The 22,609-nt window shown below is 38.3% G+C and overlaps 1 protein-coding gene across 1 annotated transcript; it reads right to left on the minus strand.

The window, feature by feature from the left end:
- Positions 1–15,005: 15,005 nt before the first annotated feature.
- Positions 15,006–15,689, minus strand: LOC122277141. The gene has a single exon (XM_043087018.1). It carries the CDS (start codon positions 15,687–15,689, stop codon positions 15,006–15,008), a length of 684 nt encoding a protein of 227 aa, XP_042942952.1.
- Positions 15,690–22,609: the final 6,920 nt, after the last annotated feature.

Below are 22,609 nucleotides of genomic sequence, written 5' to 3' on the forward strand. Positions count from 1 at the left end.
CTAATGCTTATGTTATGCATGACTTGTCGTGATTTATCTGAATTAACTGACTAATTTAACTGATCTGATTGGCCAACATACTTGACCCTATGTAAGAGGTTGTGCATTGACCCCACGTCCTGCTACAGCAAGGGAAGCTTACAATAGTATTCTGACATACTATGGTAGACCACGCTTGAGTTTGTGGGTTGCACATCCACCATGATCTGAACTGCATTGGTACCATGCATCTGAATTACCATCTAATTAACTAATCTGATCTTATCTTGCACTTGAACTTAAGATAGTTCGTGTTTTATGCGATGTGAGATGCATGATATACATACTAATATAAATAACTATAAATTTCTAAATCTAAACATGATGCGGAATGGCATGATCGTGTGCTGTGCTAGGTGACATGCTTGCATATGACATGAGTGGTACATAAAAATGATTTTCAAAGAACCCACTTTAATAAAAATTTAAATTAGTTGAACTGTGATGATCCTAATTTGTGATTAGATTACTTCTTAGCTGCACTGCTTCTTGATTCTCACTTTGTAGCTCGACACCTATACGAAGTATAAGATGTCACTAAATCTGTCTAAGAAAATGTGTTTTAAGATCCTACTTAATTAAACTCATGACACTGTAGCAAATAATCAAATAAATATCTCCTTTAACACAAAAATCTATGAACAGCACCAAGCCCAAGCCAAGCTTGCATATTATTAATCTTTTATTTTATAATATTTTTGGTTAACTAGTATGGGTAGTCACTTGAGTTTTAATGGGTATTTTTGAGTAAGCTATGGATGCTAAAAGTTCATTTTGGGAGAACATGGATTTTTGAGCATAAATTACGTTTAGGTGGCCAATATTTTGAAAACTTCAATTGAGATATTGGATAATTTTGGTCAAGCAAAGCCCATTTAATATTTACAGATCAAGTAGGTCTTATTTAATTGATGATAGACTCAACTATTACTTAATAAGTCAAGAATTTGTTTAAAGTTTAAAAGTATTTTATTGGACAAATTGAGCTATTTTTTTAAATGAGTTGTTAAGTGATTAAGGTAATGTAATAAGCCCAATAAAGACCCAATAAAAACCAAGGTCGAATTGTGTATAAAGTCCGAGCCATGCGTGTTTCTTTTTCTACTCTAGGGCTTCTAGCGTTCTATATTTATACACACCCTTAATACACAAACCCACTCTCTGTAGATCCCATACATGGATTGTGACATCCTGTTTTTACGTGTATTTTCACTGAAGGAGTATTTTAATTTAATTAAAATATTAGTTCTTTTATTTTAAATTATTATATTTTAATTGGATTTATTTATTTGTTTTGTGGAGTTTTCTTAATATTAATTATCGTTTTGATTTTAAATTGATGTGTAATTTATTTTAGTTTATTTTTAGATTTAAAATTATGTTGTTGTTTTTATTAAATATTTATTATATTTTAGCTTGATGTGGTGTTTAAATATTTTAATCATTTTATAGCTTTTAAAATTATTTTCGTTGGATCAGTTTATTGACTCAAGATGTGAGAACTGGATCTCACTTTCTTTCTATCCTTTTTCTTTTCTCCTCTTTTTCTTTTTTTTTTTCTCTCTCTCTCTTCTCTCTCCCTCGTGCACGTCCAACCATGTCGTGTTCTCTCCAACCGTTCGGTCGAAGCTCCCAGTCGGCGCCACCTCCAGCCGCCGTGACCCACCTCCACCTCCGGCATGTCCCTCCCACACCGGCGAGTTCTACTGCACCGGTGGTGTGCTACACCAGCCACCCAATCTCTCTCTTTTCTCCTCTAAATAAATGGGTCTTCAAACATTTTTCTCCTCTTTGAGCCACCATACATGGCCAAATCAGCCACCAAGCACCACCAATGGATTCACCACATCAAGGGCTTCCTCTCCATGTCTTTCTTTTCCCCTAACTCTCTCTTTTTCTCCGATGGGTCTCCATAGCTAGAGTTTCGGTTATACCACCGTACGCCGCCGTACACAGCCACCCATGGTGTTTCACCACTACTATCTTGTTCCTCTCATCACCATGACCTTCCCGAAGAAATTTCATGGCCAACGGAGTTGTGTATAGCTCTCACTCTCCCTCGGCCTCTTTTCCTCAAAGTTGGCCGATCTCTACCGTGCGCCGCCACCCACGGCCAACTCTCACTTCCAATAGCTTCATAAACCTCTCTAGGCCATACCCTCTCAATTCCAAGTCTTGGTTTGTCTCCGTTCGAAAGTGGGTATTTTACAACCCACGGCCACAGTGTATTTTATACTGTTACGTTGTTTTTTCTCCGCCGTTTGCAACGTCGTGATCCTTCGAAAATTATCTTATAGCGTTGTAAGTAATTTTAAAACTCTATTTTAGATTTAAATATATTATTACTTTTTCAATAAATTCATTGACTGGTTGGTTAATTCCAGACTGAGTCCGAGGAGTCGGGGGTCGGATGGATTGAGGACGGAGTTCCTTGTTATTGTTGATCTTGTTATTTATTGAATGGATTGTGTCTTGAGGTGTGCATTGCATGGTGCATTCATGTGCTTTTATTAAATTGAGAAAAACTGGTTTTACTTGTGTAAATGGGTTTTCGGGTGCGTGTGTATCACGACCCCAAGTCGGGATGGGGTATTATCTCGATGGAACTCCTCTGGTCACTCGAGAGTGGATAATACTGAGTGACATCCCCTGAGTTGTCGCTGGGCGAGGACCGGATCGCACGATACGGTAACGCTGTCATGTCGACTCCGTGGTTCCTAGGCTGGCGGGGACTAGAGGATGGCCTGGTCCAGGTACGCGCTGGGCGTGAGACTGGGCATCGCTCGTTTAGGTGTCACATACGTGGTCGTTACCTGCGGTGTGGCACAGGAGCCAGAGTGTGCAAATGATCCATAGGGGAGATCATGGTGCATGCGATAATTGGAACGGGTTTTGGATATTGGATACGGGCCATTTTCTCAGGTTAAATTTGAGGTTTTGTGATCCATCTTCTGGGAAAATGGTGGTGTGCTTGATTTGGGCCATTATCTGGGATATTGGCAAGGATTTGTTTAAATGATATCTTTTGGGCTAAAATGGGATTTTGGCGTACGTGAAAAACTGAGGTTTTTTGGGATATGTGCATTTGGCATTCTTTCATGCATATTGTTGAGTATAATATGTTTTTATCTTGTGGCATTTTGATCTTTACTTACTTGCGACACCATTTTGGTACTGTAGATTTTTATGCAGATGTCGAGGAGGAGGAGGGGGCTGAGCCCGAGGAGGCGATTCTGCCAGAGTTTTGATTTGGAGTTTTATACCTTGTAGTTTGGTTTTGAAATGGTATTTGAGGCTTGTAATATTTTATTATGTATGTTTTAATCGGGTTTGTATTAAACAAAAATTCTGGTACTTAGTTATAAGACTTTTGTTATCCGCTGCGTGTTTTTATTTGCACACTTGTTGCATGTACACACACTTGGCACTTGGCGATAGGGTGGTGACCCGTGTTGTCATCATCTCGACGTCTCGTTTCCACGTGTCCGTACGTGGGATTTGGGGGCTTCACATGGATGGCCGCACCCTTCCTAGCTCCATGTTCTAAGCATCAACAACCAAACCCACTCCCCACGTACAACATATTTTGTCAATTGGCCTAGCCCCTCCTCAAGTACTATATATTTTGTTCAACTACCCATCACCCCACACCCAATCAATAGTTGCTCCTCCCCATCACTTTCTCTCCTGCACTTTTATTTTCGTTCTCATCCAACGTAGACATCTTTACTTTTCTATGAGTTTTGCCACCTCCTAGCATAGCCACACCTGCAACCATGTGCTATCCAAAACCACACGACTGGAAACCAACATGCATTGTAGCCAGTCCGTTGCACCAACTGAACATGCACCACGTAACCAATTCAACCACCGTCAAACACTTACCACTGAACCAGCCTCTCCAATTACTTTCACAACACCTCCAAAAGCCAACCACCATAGCCCTAGCCTCCATCATAACCTCCCTTCCTGCGTCATCTAAATGTAAGAGTTTCAAAAGCAAAAACTCTATGTCTCACACACCCATAGCTAATGGGTTTATATTAGTTCAATTTTATCACTTAATTTATTGAGTTACAGTAGGACTAGAATGCCTCTATACCTAATCACAGTAAGACACAAAGTCTCTAGATTTCATGATGACTGAAAATCTATAAATAGCATTAAGGGGTTAAATGGTTCTCACCTACAACATCATTGTGCCTCTAGCCATGGGAAGATATTTGGAGGTAAAGTTGTGTGTCAGAGTTTACTCCCAAAGAAGAATTCTGATGATGCAATTAGTTTATCCACATAATTTAAAACTAGAGGGAACATTTTGTGTGTTGGCGATCATTCCCAAAGGAGGGACCTCAATGACACATTTAGTTCATTCATAATAGTTTAAATTCTTGATAATACATGGTTTAAATTTTGAACTTAAAACTGGAGGGAACATTCTGTACGTTGGGATTCACTCCCAAATGAGGGATCTCGATGACATTATTAGTTCATCCATAATAATTTAAATTCTATTATTATTTATGTGTGTCGAAATCAAAGCATAATATGATCAAAATGCTTTTCTTGCAGTAAGTATATGAATATCATTACAAGTTTCATTATAGAATGTATTCTAATATAGAGAAACATGAGTATGCCAAATTTACACTAAGAGTTTTAGATCCTAGTTTATCCATTTTAAGTTTAACATCAATTATTATTGAGAATAGTGATAATGGTCAGAAAAGTAAAATGTTTAAGAAAATTGAATTAATTACTACATATTAAACTACATGAATTTTATAGTTTTGTATATAATGGTTTGCTTTAGAGGCATTATTATTTCATTAAAATAATGAGATATGAACAAATTAATAGAATGGTTGTTAGCTAGATACAAATTTATTTTGTTAATTTGTATGAAAACTTATTTGTATAATAATTATGTCAATTGAAGTTTGAAAGAAACAGTAACGCATGAAGGTTTAGGTACCCTAAGCATAAGACATGATTCGAAGGGAAGGGTAAACCTTTTTCTGTATAATTTTCGAATTAGATCTTATACATGTTTATGCATTCTTTTTAAATTAAACTCAAGTACAAATGTTCAAACTTCAATTTGTTTCAATATGCTATTTATATTGGTTCCATTTTTCTTTCCAATAAAGTTACATTTGTCATGCCTTCATAATAATGTTTTTATTAAAAGTTTTTTCACTCATGAGGTATGTACTAGAACCAAAGGAAAAATGATTTATGAAAAACTTTTACAATTTATGGCATAGAATTTGAAACATAATTTGTGGCATAAAAGTTTAGAAAATATCTTCAAGAAAAGTTATAGAGATTAGTAAATAAAACATTTTCCACATTTAGATTTTCTAATCTCAGGATGTGTGTTGATTTGTATAAAAGGAAAGCAAATCAAACATATCAATAAAAGATGCCACAAGAAATAGAGAGTTTCTTGATATAATACATATAGATGTATGTAAATCTTTCTTTTCTCTCTATAATACTTGATAGATAGAAGTGTTTCATTACTTTTATATATGATTTTCATGGTATGACTCTATCTATCTACTACATGAGAAGTCTTAAACCATAAAAAATTCTTGAGGTACTTCTCATGGGGAGGAATTGCAGTTAGATAGAAATGTGAAAATCATTTAATTGAATTAAAATAGTGAAAAATATTAAGAGTTGGGCTATAATGGTTTATAACTTATATTGTGTTTTTAGTAATGTAGCTTTAATGATTTATTTTGAGTTATGAATTGATTTAAGGCATATGCATGTATGGATAGTCAAATTAAAGTAATATTTTATAACCCAAATGAAAGAAAGTTGAATCCTATAAATAGTTATTGGATACATTATCATTACTGATTACTAAGGGAGATTCAAATGATCTAAAATGTATTGTTTCTATTTTGAATTTGAGAAAATTGAAATGTCAAATTTCTTATGGTTGTTAAAATCAGTGGGAGTATGGAAACTAGAGATGTGATTGTCGTGAAGTACATTCTAGTACTTTTGAAAATTCTTGTAGTTTCAGTTTATAATTATCTTAATGATAATATGGAACAACAAGTAAATGATCATCTACCTCATCAGAGAAACACCACTGAAGAATTGGCCATAGAGATATCAGAATAGGTAACCTCATGGAATTTTTTTGATTTACTATTTAGTTAAGCTACGTGGTGTATCTTCAAAATTTAAATTTGATATTGAAACAAATAAAATTTTACATATGTTTTCACAAATTATAGAAATAGATGATTTTATAACAGATCAAACCATAAAAAAGTGATTGAAATCAATGGATCAATGTAAAGTCTGTAATTTTGTCTAAATTGTTTGAAATGTATGAAAAGTCGAATGGAAATTGTGACGCCCCCAAATCCCCACGTACGGACACGGGGAAATCGAGACGTCCGGATGATGACAACCCGGATTACCACCCTAAGACGAGTGCCAAGTGTGTGTAAGAGCAACAAATGTGCAAAAGGAAACGCAGCGGATAACGAAAGTCATATAACTAAGTATCAGAATTTTTCTTGATATAATACAAAGCTGTTCAAAACATACATATTAAAATATTACAGGACACAAACATAATTTTAAACTAAATACAAAGCATAAACTTCAGCACCCCGGCGGAGCCGCGTCCTCGGGCTCAGCTTCCTCCTCCTCATCCTCGATCTCTGTACCAAAATCTACGGAACCAAAAATGGTGCCGCAGGTAAGTAAAATCCAAACACCACCAGATAAATACATATAAAACTCAAACAATATGCATGAAGTATGCCCAATGCACATGTCTTATAAACCACATCTCAAAACCCATAAAAACATATTTTTTCACACACGTCAAAAATCCCATTTGGCCCAAAAACATATCCTTTCCAAATATCACGCCAAAAGTCACATTTGGCCCATATCCATCTCAACCCATTATCCAATTAATCCGTATGCACCATGACTTCCTCTAGGGGTCATTCGCACACCCTGGCTCCAGTGCCACATTGCAGGTTACGGCCACGCATGTGACACCTAACGAGCGATGCCCAGTTCCCCGCCCCGCGCGTTCGTAGCCAAGCATCCTCTAGCCCTCGCCAGCGAAGGGCCACGGAGTCGGTCCGTAGAGCGATGCCCGGTTCCGCGCCCGGCGCGTTCGTAGCCAAGCATCCCTTAGCCCTCGCTCCCGTCGTCGCCCAACGACAACTCAGGGGACGTCACTCAGTTTATTCCGCTCCCGAGTAACCAGAGGAGCTCCACCGAGATAATACCCCATCCCGGCTTGGGGTCGTGATACACACGCACCCGAAAATCCACTTACACCAATAAAACAGGCTTTTCTCAAATTAAATAAAACGCACGCACATGGACCATGTAAATGCGATTTCAATGCACAAAACGATCAACCAACCATAAATCAATAAAACAAGCAACTCCGTCCTCCATCCATCCGACCCCCGAACTCCTCGGACTCAGTCCGGAATTAGCCAACCAACAGATAAATAATTATTGAATGAGCAAAATATATTTAAATCTGAAATTAGGGTTTGGAAAATACTTACAGTGCTAAACGGTATTTTTAGAAAACACGCAGCGTTGCAAACGGCAGAAAGAAAGCAACGTAATAGTGAAAATTCACTGTGGCCGTGGGTTGTAAAATACCCACTTTTGAACGGGGACAAACCAAGGCTTGGGATTGATAGGGAATGGTCTAAGGAAGATTATGAAGCTAGTGGAAGTGAAGTTTGGTCGTGGGTGGCGGCGAAAACGGTGGTTGATGGCCGGATTTTCCAAAATGGAAAGCTAGCTCGTGGGAGCTGTTCCGGTGGCTATTAGAGGCCGGAAACGGGTGGGTTAGGACAGCAAGGAACCAGTGATGAAGTGGTGAAGAGGTGGTGGCCGGAGGTGGAGCGACGGAGGCGGATCGGGGCAAAAACCGTAGGGCTTCTTGGGCGTTTTCCGGCCAAACAGCTGGCCGGATGGGGCTGGGGTTCGGTGGGGTGGTGCGCCGGCAGGAGGGGGTTCGACCGGTGGGGGTGGTGTCGACCACGGTGGCCGGACGGCGGTGGGTCGGGGCTGAGCTGCAACCGGCGTGGGAGAGGAGAGAGAGAGAGTCGACGCACGGGAGAGAGAAAAGGAAGAAGAAAAAGAAAAGAAAGAAAAAAAGAAAAAGAAAAAGAAAGAAGAAAAAGAAAAGAGAAAAAGAGAAAAAGGAAAAAGGGAAAAAAGAGATGTAGGAAGAAATGAGGTCCAATCCTCACTCCAGACAACAAAACAAATCCGCCGAGAATGAGATTAAAAACCGTAAAACAAATAAATAAATGAAACACAACATCCAACAAATAAAAACCAAATTTAAAATGCAATAATTTAAAATAAATAAAGCATATTATTAATTAAATTAAAAACAACCATTCAGTGAAAATACACGCAAAAGCAGGTCATCACAGAAATGGGTCTTGGAGACAAAATCTTGACTTTAAGGGCAATGTTAAATGATATAAAGTTAGACTTGTAATTAAGGATTTCACTCAGAAATGAGCAATGATCAGAGAAATTTTCTATTAGACCTGAAAGAACTCATTGATGATCACTATGACATTAATAACTCATTATGATCTAGAGTTATATCAAATAGATGTGAAAAAAAAATTCTCGAGTGAAAGTCTGAAGTCTACAAGAAACAAATAAAAGGATTACTAAGACGAGGTAACAGATTTCTTGAAAATTGATATATGAAATTTGATAATACCAATACTGTTTTGGGATTAAGAAAAATATGTATTGTTAATGTATATACTCGTAAGTCAGTGGGAGTATATTTACATTTTGGTTATGCATGTATATGACTTTTGGCAAGTATGAATTATGGTTTGAAGGATGGCATTAAAGTTATATATCTAACTAACTTTAAAAATGAAATTTATAAACGAGACATCTTTCTTAATTGGTATTGAATTTTAATACCAAGATAATGATTGTTAAGATTGTCTCGGTATAGTTGCATACAGTTTGGAAGATTTTACATGAAGAATTGTTGTTCAATAGATGCTTTAAAAACAAAATGTGACATGCTTTGATGTGAACCCGTGGAATTTGAATCCCTTGAACCTACAATCAATTTGAAAACTCACCTAAGAAAGTCAAAATTAAGTCAATTGGATGGAAAAATCTAGACTCGTTGAGAACGCATTTCAAGAACCTAGATTATATTAAATTCTAGACCTATTGAAGAACCTGTCTGAAGAACCTAGATTAGAAAGGAGGAACGCTACAAAAGTTGTAATTTACTTTTGATAAGTTCAAAAGTTCAATAAAGAACAAGAGGATATAAATTCAACTCAAAATGAATAAAATTCATTAAATGTTATAAACTTTCATATTTTGTTTAAAATGAGGCAACAAAGAATATTTAAACTAAAACTTCACAAAACCTTAGGTAAAATAAGGCCCCATCTTTCAAAAATGCCCCTGAGTGAATAGTGCCATGGCTACCTACATTAACTCGACTACAATAACCCTCTTGAAACCCTAGTTCAACAAAATAATAACTTTTCAACATGCCCTTAAGTTTTTCTTATAATAAACCCAATTATTCTAAACTAATAAAATAAGTCTTTTAAATGAATTAAACAAGTCCAAGGCCTTCAATCACATAAATATAATAATAAACCATAATTTATTTGCACTTTTCCATTGCTTGTATCACATGGATGAGAACTAAATCTCTTTCTCTCAAACCCATCTTGAATATTGAGCTCTTGCTAGACTCGTCCTAAGTAGATTACACCAATTTTTACTTTGCTTCCTTACTCTTCTTAGCTCTTGATCTTATGATTGCCTCATTTAGAACTTGTAGAGGATCTTTAAGACTCGGTTCAACTTGGATCCCATCATTCAAATGATGTGAACCCGTAGAATTTGAATCCCTTGAACCCATAATCAATTTGAAAACTCACTCAAGAAAGTCAAAATCAAGTCAATTGGATGGAAGAATCTAGACCCGTTGAGAACTCGTTTCAAGAACCTAGATTATATTAAAATCTAGACCCGTTGAAGAACTTGTCTGAAAAACCCAGATTAGAAAGGAGGAACACCACAAAAGTTATGATTTACCTTTGATAAGTTCAAAAGTTCAATAAAGAACAAGAGGAGATAAACTCAACTTACAATGAATAAAATTCATCAAATGTTATAAACTTTCATATTTTGTTTAAAATGAGACAACAAAGAGTATTTAAACTAAAGCCTCACAAAACCTTAGGTAAAATAAAGCCCCATCTTCCAAAAATGCCCTTGAGTGAATAGTACTGCGACTATAGTGTCGTGCTATAGTTACTCAACTACAATAACCCTTTTGAAACCCTAGTTCAACAAAATAATAACTTTTCCAACAGGCCCTTAAATCCTTCTCATAATAAACCCAATTATTCTAAACTAATAAAATAAGTCTTTTAAATAAATTAAACAAGTCCAAGGCCTTTAATCACATAAACATAATAGTAAGCCATAATTTATGTTGCACTCTTCCATTGCTTGTATCACGTAGATGAAAATTGGATCTCCTTCTCTCAAGGCCATCATGAATATGGGGCTCTTGCTAGACACGCCCCAAGTGGATTGCACAAATATTTGCATTGCTTCCTTGCTCTTCTTATCTCTTGATCTTATAATTGCCCTATTTGGAACTTGCAAAGGATCTTTAAGACTCGGTCTACCTTGGAGCCTATCATGCTCAATATTTTATAGTGTTCTCGAATTGATTAGGTTGTTAAAGAAATTCTATATAAGATGGTTGAACTTGATGGTTGCCCAAAATTGTAAGTAGCTGAACATCAGTTTTACCGTTAATATCCTTGGTTGTTGCCAAAGTAATCCAAGGATGTTTGACCCAAAAGCTGTGAAAAGAGTGCATTGTTATTTACAAGAATTTAAAGACTATATTGTTGTCTTAAGAAGAACTGATAGCCTTAAGGTAACTAGATATTCAGACCCTATTTTGTGGGATTACTCTATAATGGAAAATATAGTTATGGTTATATATTTTGCTATCTAGTAGAGTTATTTTATGGAAAAGTGTGAGGTAAATCTCTTAATACTTCATGTGCAATAGGGACTGAGTTTGTGGTATGCTTTGAGGCCACAGTGTATGGTATATGATTGAGGAAATTTATCTCAAGACTTGAAATTGTCGACCTATAGCCAAGCCGCTAAGAATGTATGACAAGAATTTCTTAGAGTATTTTTTCTAAGTATTTAAAGAAATTTTAAAGACCTAAATGTTAAGAAGAAAGTATAGAAACAAATATGTCAATATCAATAGTGTGTTAATGATTATAATTTAAAGAATATGTTGAAACGATGGGTTCTATGCTTATACCAATAATGTGAACATGTTATAGAGATAATTGATTTTTTGAATATTTTGTTACTAGACATTGAAAGATATTTATTATGGTTGTTTCTGTTTTCTTGTCTTTCCATTTTATTGGTACCTTAAATGGTATGGATGAATGACGACAAGATAATGTCTATAATAGCCATGAATTGGAACCAAAGGCCTCATTGTATTAGCCTTAATTGTCCCAATTAAAGATTATGTTAAGTTATTTACTGGTGTTGTGGTACATGGAAATGAATTTGATGGTTATATCATAGAGGACCTGTGACGCCCCCGAATTTTTGTTTGGGATTGGACGGATATCCGAAACGTCGGGACATGTACCACAAGGTTATCTGCCCCCGTTCATGATATATAAGATACAATGTTCCTAACATGCATCTAGCATTATGCAATATTCGCAGCGAATAATTTTTTTTTTGAGCAATACTATGCACCAAACTTATAATATCCCAAATAGTTAAATCGTAATCTAAGCATACTTAACAAAAATAAACATCTACGAGTCTCAGAAGATTGTAATCTCAAATACATGGGAGGCTAGACTCCACATTTATATTACCAAAATACACTATTGAGGAAGTTCATCAAGTAACTCATGTAACTCGACTAATGAGGTCAGAATACTGTCCAAAAACTAGCTATGGAAGTTGTAAGCTCCGCGTCATGTCTGCTGCGTCTAGTCAACCTCCTCTAGTCTACCAGTGTTTGCTCTCTGCTCTGATCCTGACACATCGCCTACCATTCGGGGGGAATGATAGTCGAGACTATCATGGTGAGATTTGATTACAAATCTCAGTAAGTTAACAGGAAACTCCCACACAGGTTAAAGATACATGCATGACAGTAAAAACATGAATGCATAATTAAAGTCGTAAGTAAGTATAACATAACTGGATATATAGGATGTCATAACTGACATAACCTGAACTGAAATATGAATCGAACTTGACTTGACATGACATAAACTTGTACTTAAAACATAACATGGACTAGCAACATAACAAGAACGTAAACTTGAAACATAACATGGACTTGAAACATAGCATGAACGTGAACATACATAACATAAACACGAACTTGAACTTAACATAAACCTGAGAATAACATGACATAAACGTGAACTTGAGATATAATGTGAGCATGAACGTAACATAACATGGACGTGAACTTGAACATAACATGTACGTGAACATAACATGACATGAACGTGAACTTGAAATATAACGTGAACATGAACATAATATAATATGAACATGAGCTTGAACATAACATAAACGTGAGCATAACATAATATGAACATGAATTTGAAACTTAACGTGAACATGAACATAACATAACATGAACGTGAGCTTGAATATAACATAAACATGAACATAACATGATATGAACATGAACTTGAAACTTAATGTGAACATGAACATAACATAACATGAATGTAAGCTTGAACACAACATAAACATGAATATGACATGATATGAACATGAACTTGAAACTTAACATGAAGATGGACATAACATAACTTGAACGTGAACTTGAACATAACATAACAATAAATTTTACTCCTTCATCGTAGTACTCAGCAGCGTATAGCCTTGATCGTAGTACCAGGTAGCGTTTATCATCCTTCTGTAGTACGACAGATTATATTCCTTCACCATAGTACTTGGCAGTGCATAGCCTTGATCACAGTACCAGGTAGCGCGTATTATCCTTGATTGTACCATATTACTTTTTCTTAATTTCATGACATAAACTTTGAATCTTGTTTAATAGACTTAATTAATAACGTGACCATATGGGTGTTACACGGGTCCTCTTGAGCCGTGTGTCCCTGCCGATTACTGCATCACAACATAGGTATCTACACCAGCTGTGAGTGCATTAATACGTACTCCATAGTTGTTGTGGCCCCACGTATTTTACGTGTCACAATTGCTGTGTCTCACGTAGTATATGCTCTACAGTTGTTGTGGCTCCATACTTCATGATCCACAATTGTTGTGGCTCCATGAATTATTTGTGCCACACTTGCTGTGAATACACATAAAATAAAATATGGCATCATCGGCATTAGTGCCTGGCGCGCATCATTGACCAGCTAATTAGGCCCTATTCGCAACCTGTGTTTTTTTTTTTTTTGAAATAGACTTCATTCCAACCAATGAAACCGAAGTTACAACTGTGACTAATCAATACAGGAAAATCCAGATTACTAGCCAAACTGCTCAACTGTGAGGGGCTTCCCCGCCCAAAAATTTCTTTATAGCGGACATTGTCTTAACTTCTATCTACTCTCAATTGACAACAGTCAATTGAGAGAGCGCTCTGTTAAAAAACAGAACTAAAAATGACCTCTCTTCCGAAAAGAGAGATACTATCACGCTCCACCCTCCCTAGGAGGAGAACTACAAACACCCACATTCTTCCAAAGGAGGAGTGAGACAGCCACCCACCTTCCTCCAAAAGGAGGAGTGGGACTCCACTGCTATGGACCTCAAGTCCAATAGCCTATTTCTTTCTATTTATAAAAAAACAAACCAAGTACCTAAAAAACAAAATACATGATTCAATCTAAAACAAAAGCATATGGGCCCAGTCTAAGTACATGAGCCCATTAAACAACTAAGCCCAAGTCTGATTGCAAGAGGAGCTAGGGTTTCATCACAAAACTTTGCCGCCGCCTCCCTTTCTTCAAACAGGTTCACCAGCGCACGGACACCGGCTTCCACAGACGTTCACTAGAGCTGCACTTCGGCAAGAACCGGCTTTTGCACATCCACAAGTCAACCATTTCCGCACCAGTCCCTCACGCAGGTCACCCCCCCCTCCCCGGCCAAGGTTCCATACCACCCAGCACCGCATGCCTCCACTTCTGAGATCCTCTTACCGTCCACCGTGGAGTTGCAGAGTATTGGGCAGGCCAGCCGCATCTACAACCAGAGCATTTTATATACTCTGTTTTATGCTCTGAAACCAAAGCATTTTAAAAAAAAAAAAAACCGACCGGGAGCCTCCTTCCTTTCTTTCTCCGTTCACTTCTCCGACCACTTCTCGTGCATGGCCATAACTTCTTAACAACTCTTATGATAATCGGAAAAGGAAGAGAGAGGGGAATGAGCCACCGGGGATTTGGGCTATGCGCATAAGTCACGGAAACACCACAGTCCCTCACCAAGCAATCTTATTCCAAAAACCAGGAAACTTGAAAAACTAGTTAGCAAAATAGAGAGTAAACTAGAACACAAGAGAGAGGGGGGAAGGGAGGAGGGAGCCGAGGTTCCCACCTCCCCATTAGACGACGCTAGTTTTTCCTTAGAGAGAGGGAGGAGCTTCTCTCTCTAAGAGTGGTTTCTTTTGTCGACCCTATTCGCAACCTGTTGACTGTACTTTGTCAACCCAGGGAATTTCATACCTATTTAGACACTCCAGCATGAATAAAGGAGTTCCACTAGGATATTGCCCCATCCTAATACTTAGGGTCATGATTGACATGAATAACTTAACATAAACGTGATCTGAAACTTTTTTTTTTGATAGAAAAACCTGCTTTCATTGATCAACTTGCAACAACAAAAGGTACATCACTCAAAACAGAGTTCATAACCGCCAAGGGTCCACTCTCAATCCACACCCTCTCGTTGGATTCCTTAATAGATAAACATGCAGCATTGTGAGCTGCACCATTCGCAGACCTGAGAGCGAAAGATAGCTTCCAACCCGGATGAAGCCTCATCACATGCTGCAAATCATCTGTCTCTTGGCCACCCCACAAAAAGTCCTCATTTCTTGAATTGACAGCCTCTATGATTGCCTTTGCATCTCCTTTGAAGACAACATGGTTCAAGTCCATGTCTATACACATATCCAAAGCTCTCTGTAGTGCTGCTTTTTCTGCTTGGGCAACCGAGAAAACCTGGTCCCTTGATGTAGTTAGGCAGGCTTTTAACTTTCCTTCACAATCTCTTACTACTATGCCTATTCCACCTCTATTCATGGACTTATCAAATGCAGCATCGAAATTCACCTTTACAGCAGGCCACTCCGGTAATTGCCACTGCCTACCGGCCACTGCAGCTGACCCCCCTCCCTCTAACCTGCTGCTAACCTTGGAATTAACCTCCCTCAGCACTGAAACTTCAGCCTGAGCCATTGCTGTAATGGTCTCAGGACTCATGAACTGGTCTTTGAAGACAAAAGCATTTCTCCTGCTCCACAGAAGGTGACACAGCATTGCAGCCATTTGTAGCTCCTCTCTGTCGAGTCTTGTTGACATTTCTTTCCATAACTGCTGGAAATCACAGAAGGAACTGTTCCACTTCTTGAGCTCGCTACTGTCAACTCCTCACACATCTCGAGCTGCTGGACAGGTCCACAGGGTATGTATTACGGTTTCAGGCTCTCTGATACAGATAGGACACAGGTTACTCTCCACAATGCTCTTCCTACACAGCATATCTTTGGTTGGAAGTATATTGGATAGGCTCCTCCATACAAACATTCTGATTTTCCCCAGGACTTCCAACTTCCATAGGTCCTTCCACACCCCTGCATTATCCCCTCCTGAAGAGGACTCTCCCCCACTTCTTTTTGAAAAGCTAGTATCCATGTAATAAGCACTTTTGACTGTGAAAGTTCCTTTTGCAGACCCTGCCCATATCCTTTTGTCACTAGCCCCTCTCTTGCTAATGGGGATTGAAAGAATCAAGTTTGCTTCCTCTTTACTGAAGATAGCCTTGACTAGATCCTCCTTCCATGACTTTGTGCTTACATTGATTAAGGCACTCACCTTACAATTTGAATCCAAAGTGTTGGAGGGGGTCTGTACTTGATATGTTACTGGTCGAGGCAGCCACTTTTCCTTCCATATTGATATGTCTCTTCCATTGCCAACTCTCCATACTAACCCTTCTTTCACCAGGTTCCTACTAGACCAAATGCTTCTCCATATATACGATGGAGAACCCTTCAACTCAGCCTCCATCACATCACAGTTCAGGAAGTACTTCTCTTTGAAAACTCTTGAGACTAAGGATTGTGGCTCTTTAATCATTCTCCACAGTTGCTTTGCTAAGAGAGCCCTGTTGAAGCTATTGAAGTCCCTGAAACCCAACCCACATTGGTTTTTAACTGTCCCCAAGCTGCTCCATGATTTCCAATGGATACCCCTTTCTGCCTCTTTTTGACACCACTAGAATTTGGCTATGATAGCTTCCATTTCTTTTAGTAGCTTTCCAGGCATCTTAAACACACTCATGGCATAGTTTGGGATAGCTTGCAACACACTTTTAATTAGAATTTCCTTCCCAGCAGAGGAAAGAAACCTATGCTTCCAGCTATTGACCCTCCTCCACACCTTTTCCTTAAGATTTTTTAAGGTGTTATATTTCGATCTGCCCACTATTGTTGGAAGTCCGAGATACCTGTTATAGTTGTTACACCTTGAGCCATTTACCTGCAGCAAAATAAAATTCTTTGTTTCCTCCCTTGTATTGGAGCTAAAAAACACACTTGTCTTCTCCTGATTTAGTGTTTGGCCCGATGCTTCCTCATATACTGACAGAAGGCCCTTGATCTGGTACCATTCCACCAATTTAGCTCTGCAAAAAATAGTACAGTCATCGGCAAAAAGCAGGTGGTTAATTATGGTTCCATTCCTTGATACTGCAACCCCCTTAATGATGCCTCTCTGTTCAGCACCACTCAAAAGAGAACTGAGAGCTTCAGCACATAAGAGAAATAGATAAGGTGACAAAGGGTCACCTTGTCTCAAGCCTCTTGTGGGTGTGATTACCTCTCCTGGTATGCCATTCAAAATAGTAGAGTAAGTGACTGTTCTGACATAGTTCATTAGAAGGTTAGTCCACTTCAAGCTGAAACCCAACTTAATCAGTATAGCCTCTTAAAAATTCCACTCCATCCTATCATAGGCTTTTGACATGTCTAGCTTAATTGCCATAGAACCCTCCCTTCCTTTCTTTTTTGAATGCATAGTATGTAACAGCTCAAATGCCACCATTATATTGTCTGTGATGAGCCTTTTGGGGAGAAAGGCACTTTGGTTCCACGATATAACCTTTTCCAAGACACCTATCATTCTATTTGCTAAGACTTTGGATACTAGCTTGTAAGCAACATTAGAAAGAGATATAGGTCTGAAATCTTGGACTGAGATAGGCTGGTTTACCTTAGGAACAAGGACAAGATGGGTATGGTTCAAACTCCATGGCATTATTCCTGAACTCAGAAACTCCATTACTGCACTGGACACATCCTGCCCCACAGTCTTCCAATGTTCTTGATAGAAGCCTGCACTATACCCATCGGGACCAGGTGACTTGAAAGGAGACATTTGCTTTAGAGCCACTTCTACTTCCTTGGCAGTGAAATTCCTTTCCAGCTTAGTTCGCATCTCATTAGAAACCTTTAGTTCTATTCCCTGCAGACACTTGTTGATGCATGTAGAGTCAGGTTGAGTGGACTGATAAACTGAATTGAAATAGGCCTTAAAACCTTCTGCTATAGCTTCTTTCTCTACTAATTCATTCCCATTCAAGTCCTTCACTCTCCTGATGGCATTTTTCTTTTTTCTTTGGTTCACACAGGCATGATAGAATTTGGTGTTTCTGTCTCCTTCTACCAACCAGTGTCTTTTAGCCCTTTGTTTCCACTTTATGTCTTCTTGGTTTAAAAGGTGATTAAGGTCCACTTGAAGCTTTTTCTGTTCTCTTGAGTTCTCAGCCCCTGCATTCCTTTGTAAGGAATCTAGTTGGTGAGTCTTTTCTTTAATTGCCTCTATCCTTTCTCTATTCAAATTTCTACTCCACTGACTGAGCTTCCTTTGGGTGGTTTCTAGCTTCCTCATCAAACCTTCCATCATGCTCTTCTCTCCCATACGTTTATTCCATGCTTCTGCTACAACCTCACTACAACCCACCTCATTGTTCCAGCTGGCCTCATACTTAAAGAAATGATGCCATCTTCGAAATGAGCACCTCTCAATACTGAAATATAACAATATTGGGCTGTGATCAGAACAGATGGCTGGGAGAGTCTCAACTGTATGCACCGGGTATAGAGATTTCCAATCAACATTAGCTATAGCTCTATCCAATCTCTCTTTAGTGAAAGATTCATCTTCATGGCAATTGCTCCAGGTGAATTTATTTCCAACCCACCCCAGATCACATAAACTGCCTTCCTCCATCACCTCCCTGAATTGTCTCATCAAATACTCACTCTTAGGATTTCCTCCTTCCTTCTCATCACTGTACAGAACCTCGTTGAAATCACCTATGACCCCCCACCCCCCAACTGCAGGCTTAAAAGATGATAATAATCTCCAGGTCTTATTTCTTAAGCTTGTAACAGGGTGGCCATAGAAACAAGATAGCAACCATCTATTACTGCCTGATTCATCACTCATACGCACATTAATGTGATACTGAGAGTAGTTGATAAGCTCTACCATACTCTCTTCCTTCCACATGAGCATAAGCCCCCCCCCCCCCCCCTCTTCCCACTGCCTCTACAACTACACAGCCTTGAAACCTGAACCTCTTAGAGATCCTACAAGCTTTTGTATACGATAGCTTGGTCTCCATTAGGAAGACCAGCTCGGGCTTCTTTTCCTTGATCAACATACCAAGGTATTGAACTGTTTGAGGGTTCCCAAGCCCCCTACAGTTCCAACTTAGGATTCTCATAACCCCTGGTGGGGCTGCCTTGCAGCCTCCACCATATCCATAGAGAGGGCTTCCTCTCCAAGTATTCCATTCACAGCAAATGACTTGTGTTTTTTCAAGGGGCTAACGTTTGCTAAACTTACCATAGCTAGGCGTTTTTCCCCTTGGGATCGAGTAACCATGGTTGATGAGGATGGTTGCTTCAGATTTCTTGCTAGCCTCTTCCATCTTCAATCAGTTCTTTTACTCTGTGACTCCTGTACAGTACATGCAACTTTGTCTATCCCATTGGCCAGAGAGCTAGCCGTTGTGGTTGAAAGCCTCTGGCTTATGGGCTTTGGGGCCGATAGGATTGGGTCCCCTTCAGGCCCAGCATAGAGACCCGGCCTGCTCTCCTGTTCCTCTAAAAGCTTGTCTTCCCGCCCTTTTCTTTCCCGCTGCTGACCTGCTTTCACTGTATCTCCCATACCGGGTTGTTGCACATCGACCCAGGTTGCCATACCTTCCCCTGACACTTCTGAGGTTCGTACTAGTTCCTTTTCCACTGTTCTTCTTCTAGCTTCGACCGTCACTGGTCCCTGTGTGTTGGAGAAGGTTGATGAAGAGTGCATGTTACTTCCATTGGCTTGCCGATCTCCTCCCTCATTTCCTACACCACCCTCCACCTCTGCCTGCCCACTAGTATCTCTCGTGTACAAATCCTCTCTTCCTTTGTTGTTTCGGTAAGAAAATAAGTTGCGCTTTGAGAAGCTCTCTGCCCTTAGCTAGGATCCAAACTGAGGTTCCGACCCTCCCTCTACTGCTTGATCTGCATGCGTAGCCAGGCAGTCCATCTCTCCATGAACAATCCATCCACACTTGAGGCAGATTCGGGGTAGATTTTCATAACGGAAGTATACCCAGTGCTTTGTTTGCTCTACATTGATGAAGCGACCCCTCGGGATAGCCTTCATCAGTGCTAGCTCTAGTTTTACCCTTAGATACCTTCCCCATCCAGTACCATCTTCTTCTACGTCAACTTCTAATACCCTTCCCACTGAACTTCCGATTTGGTTTCCCCATTCCATAGACATGCACCCTAGAGGCATGTTATGGATTTGTAACCAAAAGGTTTCTTTGTCGAAAACCATCTCCCTAAGGCATAACTTCCCCTCGTATGGGATCAGTACAAACAAAGATGAATCAAAAGACCACGGTTTCCCTTCAAGAACTCTGTACATGTCTGCATGAGTTTCAAAAGAGATTACGAATGTGTTACGTTCCACTTCTTGAAAGACTGCCCTTCTGCTAATACGCCATATTTTTGCCATGGTATTGCTGATCAATGTTTTGCTAACTGGACGGTCTGAACAGACCCTTCCTATCAGACTCTTTTCTCCCTTGCGATCTATCTCTTTGTTTCCAGTTTGCATTATCTCCACTACTTCTTCTTCCTCCTCAGATAGTTTGAGCTTTCTCCATTGAGCCATTAAAACTTCAGCTCCACCACGTTCTCCACTAGCCATGAAAACCACGGGACTGTAGAAAAACACCACCTCTGAAGCTTTGAAAAAGCTCTAGAGAGGAGACTTTTTTGAAACTCAATAGAGAGGAGTCCTTGTAAATATATCCTAGTCAGATCAAAATAACTTCATGATTGACAGGATATAAACGTGATCTGAAACTTGATTTAACATAAACTTGATCTGACTTCTTTACTTAACATGACATACTTGTAATGGTGAATATTACATGATATGATATACATGTAACATGTGGCATACTTAACATGGCATACTTATAACATATAGCAATAAGTAACATAATAGATTATGTAACAGATAAATATTCATGACAGAATAAATCATGCATAACAGATAAACATGTAATGACGTGGCATGACATGGCATATATGATAACATCCATCCATAAATTGTAGTTCTCTTATCCATCTACATACATAGTAAACTGATAGTAAGTTAGAAGCTAACTTACCTTAATCGTCGCGTTTTACGAGAATAAAGCGTGAAACACGAGGAACTGTAAGAGCGTATTCTAAAAGTTAAAAATTTAATTACTAACAATTAGAAATGTGTAAAAAAGACAAATTAGAGTAAAATTACCATTTTACCCTTTACATGTAATAAAATGACCATTTTACCCCTATCTTAAGGATTTCACATCCTAATTCCAAAAATTTTCAAAATTTATATTCCTCATGTAAATTTTGTCCTAAATTCAAATATCAACTCAGAAAAATTTAAAACAAATCACAACTATGGAAAACACACTATAGCCGAAACATCCATAGGCCATTTCTCTTGATTTTTGTTGCAATTCCTTCCAACTTCAAAACTCATGCTTAAACCAAAATTTGGCAAGAAATGTCTTCCTATCCTAAGTTTAAAACCATACTTAAAATATCCATTTAGAAAAAACTAATAATCAACACCAAACTTTTTTGTAAAAAGATCCAAACACTTGAATCACAAGCTTTGACCCTAAATCAAAACATCTCAAAAAATTTCAAAAAAAAAAAAAAAACAATCTTACTTCTAACATATTCATAACATCATCCTAAGATCAACCATGCTTTAAATCATTAAACTAAAGTCACCAAAATTACAAAATAACACTTGGAGTTTTTGGTTTTACACTTAGTCCAAAAACAGAAACGTTTTTCTCAACTAGCTTTGATAAATCTCTTGATCAATGGCTTAAGAAGATGAGATCTTCTAAATAAAGCATCACATAGTTTTAAAATGTGTCCTAAAGAGGATCCAACCATCAAAATTAAAATCACATGGCTAAAACTCAATAAACCATGGATCTAACCTAAAAACATCAAATCTTAGGCCTAATTGAAATCATCTTGCATAGAAAAATCATATCTTTGAAAATAATACTAAATATTTTCAAAATCACATCCTAACATAAAAATAAAAGACTAGGGATCATCATATAAAAATATAAAAGCCTTTAGAATAAGATCAAACTACGAAATATTCAAACTTTCTCCAAACAAAAACTATTTTGCCACTTCCAGTTTTCAAGTTTCTAGATCTACAAAAATCTACATCAAAAGCTTTAGTCATGCAACAAAAACTCAATGAAAACTCTTAAACACATGCTAAAAACACTCCATAAAATTTTTGGACCAAGATATGTCCATTAGCTTGGTGAAAAACTCCAAAACATAACATACTCTCCAATTTCACACCCAGAATGACCTTTCCTTGGTTAAAAATACTTTTGACCATCCAAATGACCATGGAATGATACGAATAATATATCTATGGAAACTAGACTCAAGACGAACAATTTTTATGAAGGATTCATCGTGTGAAAATACCTACAAAGGGTCTAAAAGCTCCATGCAAAAAAACCTAGAAATTTACCCGAGAGAGCTCTTTTGGGTTTCTCTCTAAGAACGGGGTGAAGAAGTGATGAAAGGGAAGGAAGTGTGTCTTGCACGACTCAAGGCTTCTGTAGGGGGAAG

The sequence above is a fragment of the Carya illinoinensis genome, chromosome 9 (assembly GCF_018687715.1).
Source record: "Carya illinoinensis cultivar Pawnee chromosome 9, C.illinoinensisPawnee_v1, whole genome shotgun sequence".
Lineage (NCBI taxonomy): Eukaryota > Viridiplantae > Streptophyta > Magnoliopsida > Fagales > Juglandaceae > Carya > Carya illinoinensis.

Excerpts from the sequence above, each read along its gene's own strand:
- LOC122277141 (XM_043087018.1), bottom strand. The coding sequence starts at position 15,689 with ATGGCTGCAATGCTGTGTCACCTTCTGTGGAGCAGGAGAAATGCTTTT.